Below are 13,666 nucleotides of genomic sequence, written 5' to 3'. Positions count from 1 at the left end.
ATACCTTTAAAAAGACAAATTTGGTCTTGAGCAACGTCAAAGATATTTTGCTGCTTATCTCAACCCAATTCACTTCTTTTACTGGAGTGCTTGCTGCCTGATCTCAAAATTCCTGGTGTTGAAAAGCCGCATTAGCATTCCTCTGTTCGTTGACCCAGGGCTTCATTGCAACCCTCTCAACTCCTTCAGCTTCTTCAATTTCTTCAAATCGATCACCATAGCATTATTGCACAAAATAGCATGGCCCGCTGAGCCGCTGAGCAAGGTTCCCCTCAGAGTCTTGATTGCAAGAGCATGTCACAAGAACAACCCGCATCTCGTATCGACAACTTTGCTCTATAGAGTCTTTTGTAGTCAGCATTCAAGGCGCATAGTTGTGAGTTCTTCCTTGTTTTGTCTCGACTTTGAGGCCTCGTATTCACTCTTCAAATAGCTCCTCTTCTCTCACTACTCGACTAGTGCAGTTTTCCTGAAGACACTTTAAGCAGCGTGCTACTCTCACAACTTCCTCCAACTCTCTTCAACACAACGCAATCTCCTTCGATCTTTACCAACTCTCATACATGCCATCGACACACCTTCCTAGTTGGACATTCTAGGACGATATTAGAGGTTTCTCAATTGTCTCACAAAGAGCAGCAACTATTCCAAAAGCACAAGGTATGTACCCAACCGTCTGCTCGAAGGTGATCCTTTTTGGAAGTCTAGCAAGTTCAACAATAGTTTAATCCATTCACATTAATGTTACAAGATCTCTTTCCTCAATGTCCAGTAGAGTATTAACGAGAATTGGCGTCAGTTTGGTTATTTACTGCTAGCTAGCTGGCCTGGGCTCATACCACATCTTGTGTCAAAGTACCTTTTTTTCTTCCATTTTTGTTCTCCTCCGTCTTGTTCTTGCGGCAGATCTGCTGACATATAATTCAGAGAAAAACCTTCACATTGGTGTTGAGTAAGCTGCCGAGATGGCTGAACCACCAAGTGCCTCTTCTCAAGAAGACCCTGAAGTCATGCCTCGACAGCTGAGATCGCCAACACCAGAAGAGGCTCAATCGGAACTTGTGGAGCCAGCCTTGATTGGGCCATCTCAGGCTGGACCAGTTGCACATTCTCCATCTCCGTCTCAGCAAAGTCCTAGGCCGCCACGATCTGGCACACCTATTACCAATGACAATTTCACCGCCACGCCATCAACGCCGAACCGTGATGCATCGGCCATTGCGGATCTCAACTATGATGACGATGAGGATTTTTTTCCTTCCCACGATGAAATACTGTCTCGCCCCGTCATCAAGGAAGTACCATTGACCCCATTGACAGACAATCGCAGTGATGGTAATAAGATCGAAAAAGCATCTCCTGGAAGCCAAGAGGAGGCTGATGACTTGGATGATGATCGCTACATTTATGAAAAGCCAGAGAGTGATGATGAAAATACCTTTGAAGGGGATGCAGAAACACTTTTTGTGCCGGATTCAAAGAAGCGCAAAGGCCAAGGTAAATCAACAGGCCCTCGAGCAAGAACTGCTAGAGAGTATCACGCTCGCAAGAATGCCAAGACACCCAATGAGAAGAAGCGCGGGTGTACCTGGAAAAGGAATCAGTTGATAAAGCTGCGAGAGAAGATGACGGCCTCCACCGAAGACAAGAAGCAGGAGAAAACTTCCTCGCGGAAGTTCAAGGGAGCATTCAATCCATCAGTCTTTTTGAATAGCAAGTCCACGAGAAAAGCATCTCGGAAAGCATCGCGTGGATTCGGCACTAAGTCTGGCATTACCACCAACAAAAAGCAAGGATATCTCGAAATATTCCTGGCTCGCTATCCTCACTTGGATCTACATAGATGCAAGACGGACTGGAGCGACCTTAGCAAGAAGAGTGCAAGTTTTGGCTATGATCGGATGCAAAAACATGGTGATATGTGGCTACTGAAGGGGATGGAAACTTGTGAGTTAAGGCTCGCTGCTTCCCTTCTAAATGTTTGCCACTGACATGAGCTTGAGCAATCTACAACCACCAAATGATGGGCAGCGCTTGGATGATCCAACGAGAATGCTCCGCTGAAGGCCCGTATGGGGGTATCGTTGCCGATGATATGGTATGTTGCATATGCAAGAATTACCTACGCCATTACCAGCTAATGACTAACCAAAATTTTAGGGATCTGGGAAGACGGTAACTACAATCACTGTATGGCTGGATCTCTGCTTCGCAGACACATCTGACTTCGGTAGACAATTGTAGGAAATCCTCAAGACCCGGGAAAACCCGTGAAAACCACGTTGGTCATCGTACCACCAGGTCTTGTAAGTCTTGAAATCCGTTGCAACTTTCTGCTTATTACTGATGGGTGGTTGAAAGAGAGCCCAATGGTGGGACGAGCTTGTCACGCATGCACCAGAAGTCTCCAAGATGTCGATGGTGTACGACTCCAAAAACATCGATAAATCTGGCGAAAAATTGAGGATGTGCGAAGTGGTCATTACCAGCTACAATGAAGTCATCAAGAGTCTACCACAGCCAGATGTCGGTACAATTCAGGAGTGGACCGATCAGAAACTTGATGTTGAGCAAATGACGTTCAAGTGGACTCAGGAGAATATGGATGGTGCAGAATTGCTCCATCAAGTTCCTTGGTATCGGGTGAGTGATGAACAATGGTATCCTTGGGATAATCAACTAATGGTGCTGTGCTAGATCGTGATTGACGAAGCTGTGAGCAAGAAACTTCTTCATTACCTATCTGTGTTTGCACTGCTCACAAATACAGCATAATATCAAGAATCCTGAGACACGATTGTTCAAAGCTGCATATTTCCTGGATGGCGAACATCGCTGGGTGTTAAGTGGTGTAAGTGTCTCCCGACTGCAATGAAGATGAGGATGCTGCTGATTTTAAAAGACGCCAATCATGAATCGCTACGAAGGTAAAAGTGTAACGGCCACTTATGACTAGAAACAGTTCTAATTTCGAGTAGAATTTCATTCTCTGTTCCGTTTCATCAAGGATCCCTTGACTGAAAGCATGACAACTGCAGCGTCAGTAAACATCGTTTTATGTCCAAGAAATCTCACTAATGGCGAATAGATTCCGGACTCAGTTCTGCAATCCCAAGGATGTTTGTGTTCGTTGCATTGTATCGAACTTCAGCTAACTTCTATAGAAAATCTCGTGCCAATCTTTGGGCCTTGCTCTTTCAGACATTATCATTCGGTAAATATTCCATCAGAAGGATAGAAATCCGATACTAATGCTTGTCGTCAAGTCGTTCCATCAACGACACCATCATGGATGAGCCTATCGTCAAACTCCCTCAGCTGTTCAAGGAGATTCGCCAAGTCAAACGATATCTTCCTGAGCGCCTTTTGTATACGATGATGCGAAAGTGTCTGCGGCAGCTATGCAATCGATCATTTAGAGCTGATGACGAACGAAAGAAGTTGACCACACCGCTTCCTCAACTTACACTGAAAAAGCAGTGAGTGCTTCCGGCAGAAGAGAACTGTGTTTAGTTCTGACACTGCTAGGCTGATTGCTCACCCTGACCTCGTCGGCAGAAAAATCATGGTTGTGTCTACTACAATTATTCCCTGTTAGAAGTGGTGCTAAAATTTAACAGGTTGTGCTGGGCATTGCAGGGATGAAAGAACTGAGGAACCAGCTTAACGAAATCAAACTTGTCCGAAAGTCTAAACGCCTTGCTAAAGTCCTCCAAAACCGTAAGTCGAATCCGCCGACAGTTCCCTGTGAACCGAAAGTGTCGGTATTGTACTAAAAACTCACTAGGTCTCGATACGTGGATTGAGGCAAAGGAGAGAGATGACTACAGGGATAAGGACCCAGATGATGCGATTTGCTTCTTGTGTGGGGAGCCTGATGAAGATCTCCATGTCCTGAAGAAATGTGAGCACATTCTTTGCGAGAATTGTCTTTCATTAGACCAGAACATAGTGGTCAAAGAGAAAGGCGATACCGTCCAAGAGGTATTTGTCCCAACTGTCTCTGGCTGCAAGCACTAATCTCTGCTTAGTTTCGTTTGTGCCCGCACTGCGAGGAGCCTTATAAGAATTCCGACAAGAAGCACCTCCTCCCAGAAGTGAAGCTCTCCACCTCCAAAGCCAAGAAGTCGGTACGAAAAGGAAAGGATGCTAGAGAATTCCGACCTGCCTTGAGTCCCAATCAAGCCTGGCCCTTGGCGTGGCTGAAATCATTTGACAGAGAGAAGAGCGGTGCCATGCTTCCTAGTGCAAAATTACGCGGAACTCTTGAGCAGGTCGAGACTTGGCTGGAAGAGGCTCCCTCTGATAAGATCATCGTCTTTACCCAATTCAAGCTTTTCGCTATTCAGGTTGGTATCATGCTCGAGAAGAAGAAGCATAAGTTCGTTTACTACACTGTGAGTTTCTTGCTATGACTCTGCCCTACGGCTGATAGCTCATCAAAGCTTAGGGAGATATGTCGACGAAAGATAGAGACGCTGCAATTCGCAAGATGAAATTCGATTCAACCGTCAAGGTCATGATTGCTGGCTTGAAGTGTGGAGGAATTGGGCTCAATTTTCAGTTTGCCAACAGAGGCATCATCACGTATGCTTCCAATTTCTCTGAAATGATTACTGACTAACTTCTTCAGTGATATCTGGTGGAATAATTGCATGTAAGTCAATTGTAATCTTAGATCATCTCTCAAAGTCGCTGACGATTCTTCAGCGATGATCAGGCACTTTGTCGATTCTACAGAATGGGACAAGGAAAGCCAAGCTACTTGGTCAGAATTGTGGTCACGAAGACAGTCGATAGCAAGATCATCAATTGTGAGTTGGCTTATGTTTCCCGAGTCTTCAGAATCTGATATATGAGGCAGTGCAAGAAGACAAGAGAGAGGCTATCGGCGACATCATGCAGGACAAGACCATGGAGACCGACAAGTTTCTCGACGAGGTCTTGGACTTCTCCGAAGATGGTAAGCAAGACACATGTTCTTGTGAAGCCTGCTCGCTAATACTATTGCTATAGAACCGGATGATGATTCTGACACCAGTGACGAAGAGGATGGTCATACGTATAACAGTGCTGACGAAGATGGCTTCTAGTCTGTGTTATCGAACACGGGCTAAACAAACAAGCGTGCACTACCATGCCAATTGATGGTATGTAGACACAATATCGCGCAGATCAGGGGTTGCCTGGCCCTCGTGACTAGGGATCTCGTAGAGCAAAGATCTACTATCCTATACCGAAATCCTTGTTACTACCATTAGGACGACCCATCAGGAGGTTTTCTATGGCAGGTTTATATCGAATCTGCAGATTCATCTGAACTTCCATGACATCTTTCTTTTTCTTTAACAAAGTATCTTTAGATCTAGTGTTTGGGTCGGCATCTAGGTTTTTGGAAACTGAGTGCCTGCCCAGCATGGTGGTCACCCCCGTCTTTGTTTCCGGAGGCGATCATCAATTGCACTCATGGGCTGTTGGTAGGGGAGTTCAGCATCACCATTGGCATGAAATGCGATTTCCACATGTACTTTAGCATAAATTGCCGTCTTGGGGCCGTCAGCAGTGGAAAAATGGCAAGCTTCAATAAATGCTTCTCTCATAATATCGAGGTAGGCTTTTAATCGTAAAGAGTGGCATTCAAAACATGCTCGTGCCCACTTTCACATTCAATGGTCTACCACTTTCTTTTCACAGTCTCTCCAAGCATCCTATCAGCCAGTTGTCCGATCCTTCCACGGTCAGTCAGGCTTCTCTTGATGTGTAGAAGTTCTTACCACGAGGTCCAACAATCATCACGCTAATAGGTTGTTTCTCATCTTTACCAGAGAATTTTGACCGATATATGCGTTCGCCCACTTGAGTCATTGACAATTAGCGATTGTTTTAGGATATAAGAAGAAATCAATACCTGGTAGAACTACAGCAGGCAACCCTCCCAGCACCGAGAAAGTGACATCTTGGAGTCCATAGCCTTGCCACTTCTTACGTTGTTCGTGAGTTCTGTTAGGAATTAGTGGAGCCCAACAATCTCATCATTGGCTCGAAAAAGGAACCCATGCCTCGTTTGACTATTGTAAGACGCCAGACGGAATTTAACTTTACCTTGATACCTCATCTCTGTATAGAGGCCCGGGGAATCCGCCGGGCAATATCATTATTGTCCGATCTATGAACACTTCCTTCTCCAGAAATTCCTTGAAATTCCTCTTTTCCTGGCATGCTTGGTCATATTGTTCATCAGATATTGTGCTGCCAATTTCCCATTTGAATTGAACCATAGGCTCCACTGATGGTTTCTCATCGAATACGGCCATGTAATCTGTGCAGAGTTTGAGATTGTTGTGGTATGAATCATGAAGTTGAATATGAGCCACAGTCTTTGCTCGTCAGTATTCCTCAATAAGGATGGTTTCTGTATCTCACCGTTGCAAGATACTTTTCCAACGAGGCTGAAGTGCCGGGTGGCCGCTTTGACTTCCATCGGTCCACGATACTGAATGAGCTGGACTTGACTCCGCAGTATCGCTCAAGCTCTGCGAGGAACCCACCAATGCATCGAGCTGTGTTCGGACAAAAACTTGATTGGCTTCTTCGGATATTAATATCCTGGTAGGCTTCTGCACCGATCATCAGCCAAGGACAGTCTCTTGATCAAGTACTGACCAGATGAAAAGGTATGACCCTGTGACTTATGCCTAGCCCTTCGAACCACCGGGAAGTGACCATTGAGAGGTCACTGATACTACGAGCGAAACAGCCTGGCGTATCTAGATGTCTATTGAACTTTTGGTATCATTCTGCGATATGATGTTTCACTTCGACTGCTCACCTCGAGACCAATACAGCGCCGTCATTTGAAAGTATTTCAGTTGAAGGCCTGACGCCGAATATTCCGCAAGCTGCTGCAGGACCCGTGATACTCCCGAGGCTTATGTGAGAGCTAGTCAGACGAGCCTGGTGGAGATGTGGCTTCCTCACTGTCTGATCCAATAGCGTAGTCTAGCCACTCATAACCAGCAACACTAACTGCACTTCCTGAACTGCTACAGTTCGGGTCAAGGTACTGATCTCCTCTAGGGTTGGTGGGACAAACAGTCTCAGTCCAATCTCCCGCTGACATTCCCGAAGCAAACTGAACAGTCTTGACTTTTCCAATAATGACAGCACCGAGATCAAGTAGGGTCTGAATACAGGGAGCTGTGGTGCCTGCAGGGTTTCCCGACTTCGCGTAGGCTTGCGAAGATGCTCCTGTGACGAGACCTTGGATATCGTAGATATCCTTGATAGCAATATGCTTTCCAGCAAGTGGCCTATCCGCACATTGCTCATAATAGAGCCGAGAAGGGACGGGAATGTATCCTCCTACTGGTGACTTTTTGAAGCTTCGAGTATTAGCAATGGTCGTAAGACCTGGGGTAGGGCGAGTCCCACCTTGGAGGATGACCTGATTGCAAAATGCCGTACATAAAGGCATTGTAAGTATCTGGGTACAATTTGAACACCCTGTGTAGGGCTGTACCAATCAGCAGATATGGGCCTTCACGAGGCAGATCTGACTGAAAATTCAGAGTTTCGAGATCTGTTTGGACACGCTTCCAGCTGTGCTCGGCATCTGGCGATGTTTTGAGGAGCAAATGTTGGGCAAAACTGTTGTGGAAAACATCATCTTTGCAAAAGAAGTGTTTCAATCTAGTCTTAGAAATATCTCGAATTATTGCTGGGTCGAACGAAGTCACATCAGTCAATTCAATCTACCATTGTCAGTTCTGTCAACAACGACAAAATAGTGCAGCTTACAACTGTTACTGGCACAGGACTACTGTCTTTTCGGCAGATTGAAGAGGTTGGGGCAACAGTGCCAATAATCTCTCCTTTTAGGTACTTTAACCCCTCGATATGTATGATCTCCGAGCCAGATGTGATAGATTCCATGTCTCGATATTCAATCAAGGCTGTGCAGGACCTCAAGGTTTGATAGTCGCGCCAGAGGTCCCGCGGGCTCAGGCTGGATGCACGAGTGGGGCCATATTTCAAGTCACATGACGCAAAGAGCAAATGGTCAACATCTTGTACCATCCTACAATATCTACTTACTTCATACGTACCTTATCCACTTTTCATTTCAAGTCGATGGATGCCTGACCAGCATATGAATCAGAATTTGCTTCAAAAATCGACCTTTGTGCAGTTCCGGGCCTTTGGTCCAGGCACGATGGCACGGCAAGGCTCCGCGCCAGGCATTGATGGGAGCTTCTTCGTAATCCCTGAATCATTTTCTGCGATATCATCTCGTGCTTGAGATATACTTACTAGTGGGATCATTTGATATAGGCCGCAATCGCCACCAGTGAGACTGCTCCTTTTACACTAGCACATCCAATCGTGTCCTCAATGTTGTGTCGATCGGAGGCTGGGACCCTACTAGTGCTGACGACTCAGGCACAGCAACGTTTATAATTTCGAGCATTAGGTCGGAGCTCCCCTTTTGACAGCACAGATAATAGAAGCGAGCAGTCATGGGGATAGTATCTTTATTGCCTCGTACGGGAGTGACTGTTGTTGATAGTGTACTTTTTGTAGGCTTCGTTCTTGCCGCGGTACTGGGTGGGACATCGGCGTTCACCCATTGTCGATACTGGCTTCAATCTCGAGGAAATGCCGGTCGGTTTGAAGGACGAGAGCCATTGACTCTGCCATACTCAATTCCATGGCTCGGAGGGTTCTCTAGGATGTTGGATCCACATGGCATGTATTCATACGCTAGGTAAGAACTGCAGACTGAAGTCGCGGGATATGGCAATGCTAACGAAACGAAAGGAACATGTCACCTCAAAACAGACCAGTATGTGATTTTTGGAGCCCGCCATTACCTTTTCTGAATGGAGCATTCCATGACTCCTTTTTCACGAAAATATGCTCCAAACGCTAACTTATCGCTTCAACCCAGGTCTGTCTCCGTGTTGGGCCCGTTGGTATCTACATTCTGTTCGGAGATAAGAATATCAGAATGATTTTTAGGAACTCCAAAGTCTTGAGCAAAGATGCCTCATCACAAATGCTGTTCCGAAACTCAGGCATGGATCCTCACGACTTGGAAATAATGGCCTACGACACATCTGGGACTGGAATGGTTCCACTCACAAATATCCCCGAGGAGAAGAGAATCTGGAAGATGTCACATGCCACAGGCGTTGCCCATCTTGCTAGCGGCCCTTCTGTGACTATCCTCACCAACAAATTCACAGAATGCTTCATTAAAGAGCTGAACAAGGACCCGAAAGACAAGAATATGACAGTTCCTTTGTACGACTACTTTAGAGGAGCTATGGCAACTGGTTCCATGACATCAATCATAGGTCCAGAGATGTACAAACTCAACCCCGATTTCAACAAAATTTACTGGGACTACGACAATGCTTTCCTTCTGATGGCGATTGGCATTCCCAAATATCTGTACTGGAAAGGACATGCAGCGAGAAATCGCATGCTAGCTGCTACCAAACTATGGCTCAAGTCAGCTTGGAGAAACGTGGATGAGAAGTCGGCAGATAATGACTGGGAACCACACTTCGGATCACGTTTCATACGACAGCTTGCTGAGAACATGGCTTCTGTCGGTGTAAGTCAAGACGGACAAGCCTCGGCATTCCTGCCAATGATTTGGGCCATCAATTCGAATGCCATTCCTTGTGCTGTGTGGGTGATTTTTGAAAGCTTGCAACGACCAGGCCTGATCGATCGCTTGAGAGAGGAAGTTTCGGCTTCTGCAATCATCGACGACAATGGCGAGTTGACAATTGATGTTCCCAAGCTGATCAACCAGAGCCCACTGCTTACTTCCATATATCTGGAATGCCTGCGGGTTCGGAGCTCAAACACAATCACTCGGAAACTTATCGAAGATCTCGAGTGTGATGGATATGTGCTCAAGAAAGGAAATCACATCATGTCACCCTCATGGCTTCCCAGTCACGGCCCGCTCTGGGATGTTGAGGGCCACCCCGCGAATCAATTTTGGCCTGAAAGATTCATTGAGATGCCGAAGATGAGACCATCTGATCCTGAGGAAAAAGCACAGTTTGATCTTGCCATGAAACCAGATAACTTCTTTCGTGAGTCGTCCGGCATTTCTTTCAGATGAAGCTAACGAACATTTCTAGCGTATGGAGGGGGAGGCATGATATGTACTGGACGATTCTTCGCCAAGCAGGAAATCATGGCCGCGGTCGCTCTCTTCGTTCTCAAATATGACATAGAGCCACTCAATTGGGTCACCCTAAGCGGAAAATCTTCAGATAGGCCAGCGAAGCCGGACGAGAACTATGCCGGTGCAGGGCTTCTGCCACCTGATCGAGATCTGATGGTAAATTTGAGGAGAAAAAAGTAGAAATCAAACAATTCTATGTCTGAACTGGACTAAAACTAAACTTCAATGCATGGCTACTTGTAGTATCTGCTTTGGATGGAAATACATATCACTGTGGTGTTATCCATTTGTAGCTAAGCACATCTGACGATTTTTGACAATCCAAACAATGAATCTGAATGTGTCTACGTATTACCTCCCCCGTATGTGACATTAGCCACCGCCTCCAGTGCAGTCACGTGTCACGGTGGAATCCTGGTGGCAGCGTGTCAGGTAGCTTCCTCTTTCTTAACTTTGGCATGATACCTGATCCACTGGAGATTTAGCATCGAAATCACACGTATTGAGGTACGCATTCGACACAGCTTATACACAGATTCCGCTGCTCTATCGGCTGATAAATTGCAACTTGAGAAAGCTTGAGGTCGAAATCGAAAACTTGAGGGGTACAAGAGCCTGCTCATAGATCTGTGTGTACAAGACTTTATGAAAGGCACCACCAAGTCGACAATAACAACTAAGGAAATGTTCTTGGTATCGGAGATGTAGCTGACGAGACAGCCTAAAATAGTTGACTTAAGGATGGATTGTTTACTTCCCCTAGCTTGTTGAGTCCTAGCGAGGCTAAGCGAGAAAGTTGGATTTTGCGAATGACAGCCCTCGTCGCCTCAAACATCCGAGATCTCATCCACATTACAGATGTCTTGAATGCAGCTTTGAAAGTTCAAGCTCAAGTTTCTGCTACTTTCTTCCCTCTCAAGTGAATACGAGCTCGTTGTCGTAAAGCACGTTCATCCATTTTCAGAAATCGATCCACGACTAGACAGAGCGCTCTAAAGGTCATCGTGACAGTGGTCCACGGTGATTGTGCATGTCTCCAATGCTGAGATTTCAAGAAATAGCATCACAAATGCATTTCATTCATCCTCGCAGTTAGCAGATTGCGATAAGTACCTGCGTCCTGCCACAATGTATTTCTAGCCGAGGTCCGATGAAGTCAAGAGGAGGATTGCCGAGCGGAATATTCACTGATATCAACCCTGGTTATCTGACCAAGCTGCTGCATTATGTACATCAATGCCTCATCATCTCACCTTCCGTGCCATTCAATTGTTAGGCTCACCAAGCGGAGTCTCGCGTCGCCAGGATATAGTGAGGCCTCATTCCTGTGTGATTGGTCCCTTGCTGTGCTTGAAAGTGATGGTCCTGTCCCATTGAGACATCTTCAAACCGGCTGGAGGGACTCACTTCATGCTGTGGCTGCTCGTAAAGGATTTGATGTCCACCAGGCCCAGTGTACTGTTGACTGGATGGGCAGTTCACATAATTGCTTTGCAGTGGAGATATAGATTGGTACGGTGGGAAGTTAAAAGGGATGTATTCCACTGGTTGATTGTAGGTGCTCGATTGAATAGGAGGTGAATAAGAAAAGGTTTCGTCGTGGATCATATTGGAAGCCATGATTGGCGCCGGTTGTTGAATTTTTTGTGTCAACTGTAATCTCTCGGGATGAGAGGCCGAGGTCTCTGGCGAGCTTCTGCTTGGTGGTGATTTCGGCGGCGTGTCAGTCTTCTTCTTTGATCGTTTGGTAACACGAGACTGGCTCTTGATGCGAGCCTTGGACTTTGAGGAGCTTGTAGGTGCGGACGAAGTGGTTACGATGATATTAGAGTCAGAGCCTGTTTCGGATTGACTCGGGGAAGTATCCGACAAGACTGGAACATAATTAGCCATAACCACCACAAAAAACCGGTTCGAGACCTACCATCATTTACTGCAAAAATCTCTGCAACTCTACCACAGTGACAAGTGTTGAGATTGTGACCGCAACTCTCGAGTGGTCGACCCGGTTTGCGGACTTCGATCAAGATTCTGTCCGTATGCGCGCAAGACGTTGCTCGATGACCGCGAATGCATGGCTCGCTGTCATATGTTAATAATCAGAACAATCAAGAAGAAGCGCGCTGCTTTGAGAGACATTCTTCTAAGTGGGAGGTTATGTTACCAAGAATACTTGGAGCCATTGATGAGAGGCATCTCGAAGAAAATATAGCAAGTCAGTAATGATCTCTCACAATAAGCTTGGCCGTTGCTTTGGTCGGTTCAAGATTCGCTGGAGCGAACGGTTCTATTGTGGTGAGGGATTAATCAAGATTATGATCTAGAGTCAAGAGATCATTAAATGTCACGCCGGTGACAGTTGCGGACTACCCATTAAGTACTAACAAGCAGTCAGCACATATCACCGCCGTTGTACACAATCTTGGCCGTTACTCAATTAACCGTATGGCTCCTCTAGGAAGTTGGGGAGATGCCAAGCTTTGAGAGCAAGTTTTCTAGCCACAGAGGTAAATCTGCTCATTGAGGGGTCCGTCGTGAGGCGAGAAAGGCTCCATTGCGCTGGTTTGAGCTAGTTTCCGACCTTCGCGAACCCCTAACATTCCATAAGCAGCATGTAGCCCCGTTCCCACAGGTTCTTGACTGTTGCCAAATTCCTATTTTGAAATTCTCTCAATGTGGAGATGTTGGTGGTTCAAGAACATGGAGTGTCAGGCATAACTCATTATCATTCGTTATTGCAGATCCGACTTCCACAAGGAGTAACTCCATGTTCAATCGGCATCCCACACATGCATCAAGAATCTCTCTTCCTACTAAACTCCATCTGGAGACTTGTCTTCATGTATGTGTCGTGGGTGCACAATTGGACGAGCCTTTATTCTTGTGTTACATGGGAGTTTCCCAAGCGATAATCAAAACCCTCGCCTACCATCATCTTCCACACACAGCTCGCATAGAACCTAGAGACGCAGAAGAGCGAAGTAAATGACACTAAACCAATGTATTAAAATAAACTGAAGCTTACAAGGCTATGATTGTCATCCCAAAGGAGGCTTGGGCACCTCGGCACGGCGTTTGAGTATACACATCTTCTACGCCGTAGCCTTCATCTCGTCAGCCGAACTGTTGCGCCATTAGAGAAGCAGATCATATGTATGGAAGAGTTCTGGCTCAGTATTTGATGCATTCCACTGTATATGTCTAAAATGCTTGAATTCTGAATGGTCTGTGAAATGTTGAACGGAGAGATAAGTGGATCAGAAGGGGATCCTGCAGTAATGCAAGAAATATCAGTCACCTTTCCGCTACGCTGGAGATTATTTGAAGAGTATTAGAAGCCATCTAGTATTGAAGACCCATAAGTTCAGTACCGCCACTCCTAAATTGTAATCGGAGAATGGTTGGGCTCAGTATTGGACTGCGTCAGATAGGGCCTGGACTGTAGACATCATGGAACGT

General features: G+C 46.0%; 5 protein-coding genes across 6 annotated transcripts; 2 read left to right on the top strand and 3 right to left on the bottom strand.

Moving 5' to 3' along the window:
* Window positions 1-965: 965 nt before the first annotated feature.
* ONS95_002416 (uncharacterized protein) lies at window positions 966-5,093 on the top strand (the record flags this gene model as incomplete). The annotated part of the gene is made up of 21 exons (XM_058495671.1): window positions 966-1,947; window positions 2,004-2,098; window positions 2,161-2,190; window positions 2,235-2,306; window positions 2,362-2,643; window positions 2,698-2,715; window positions 2,771-2,851; window positions 2,903-2,927; window positions 2,979-3,039; window positions 3,089-3,119; window positions 3,165-3,214; window positions 3,267-3,479; window positions 3,529-3,568; window positions 3,621-3,720; window positions 3,788-3,984; window positions 4,032-4,397; window positions 4,451-4,587; window positions 4,634-4,657; window positions 4,711-4,814; window positions 4,865-4,963; window positions 5,017-5,093. 21 exons carry the CDS (start codon window positions 966-968, stop codon window positions 5,091-5,093), a joined length of 3,084 nt encoding a protein of 1,027 aa, XP_058354399.1.
* A 649-nt stretch (window positions 5,094-5,742) lies between these two features.
* Window positions 5,743-6,314, bottom strand: ONS95_002415 (uncharacterized protein; the record flags this gene model as incomplete). Its single annotated transcript, XM_058495670.1, has 3 exons — window positions 5,743-5,855; window positions 5,909-6,000; window positions 6,103-6,314. 3 exons carry the CDS (start codon window positions 6,312-6,314, stop codon window positions 5,743-5,745), a joined length of 417 nt encoding a protein of 138 aa, XP_058354398.1.
* A 626-nt stretch (window positions 6,315-6,940) lies between these two features.
* On the bottom strand, window positions 6,941-7,932 carry ONS95_002414 (uncharacterized protein; the record flags this gene model as incomplete). Its single annotated transcript, XM_058495669.1, has 3 exons — window positions 6,941-7,382; window positions 7,432-7,751; window positions 7,798-7,932. 3 exons carry the CDS (start codon window positions 7,930-7,932, stop codon window positions 6,941-6,943), a joined length of 897 nt encoding a protein of 298 aa, XP_058354397.1.
* Window positions 7,933-8,115: 183 nt separating this feature from the next.
* Window positions 8,116-11,156, top strand: ONS95_002413 (uncharacterized protein). 2 transcript variants are annotated; one of them, XM_058495668.1, is made up of 7 exons: window positions 8,116-8,347; window positions 8,440-8,764; window positions 8,818-8,842; window positions 8,948-10,112; window positions 10,161-10,639; window positions 10,687-10,714; window positions 10,781-11,156. In XM_058495668.1, the coding sequence occupies exons 2-5, from the start codon at window positions 8,517-8,519 to the stop codon at window positions 10,385-10,387; spliced, it is 1,665 nt and encodes a 554-aa protein (XP_058354396.1). In that variant the 5' UTR covers window positions 8,116-8,347; window positions 8,440-8,516; the 3' UTR covers window positions 10,388-10,639; window positions 10,687-10,714; window positions 10,781-11,156. The 2 variants fall into 2 exon arrangements, with proteins under 2 accessions (XP_058354396.1, XP_058354395.1); XM_058495667.1 differs by lacking the exons at window positions 10,687-10,714; window positions 10,781-11,156 and having other exon boundaries at window positions 8,440-8,470; window positions 8,581-8,764; window positions 10,161-10,531.
* A 329-nt stretch (window positions 11,157-11,485) lies between these two features.
* ONS95_002412 (uncharacterized protein) lies at window positions 11,486-12,403 on the bottom strand (the record flags this gene model as incomplete). The annotated part of the gene is made up of 3 exons (XM_058495666.1): window positions 11,486-12,081; window positions 12,132-12,289; window positions 12,372-12,403. The coding sequence occupies 3 exons, from the start codon at window positions 12,401-12,403 to the stop codon at window positions 11,486-11,488; spliced, it is 786 nt and encodes a 261-aa protein (XP_058354394.1).
* Between the last annotated feature and the right edge of the window lie 1,263 nt (window positions 12,404-13,666).

Source organism: Cadophora gregata, assembly GCF_030347475.1.
Source record: "Cadophora gregata isolate MNR1 chromosome Unknown scaffold_11, whole genome shotgun sequence".
Lineage (NCBI taxonomy): Eukaryota > Fungi > Ascomycota > Leotiomycetes > Helotiales > Ploettnerulaceae > Cadophora > Cadophora gregata.
The sequence above is the reverse complement of the archived record's forward strand: the minus strand, read 5'-3'. Positions and strand labels throughout refer to the sequence as shown.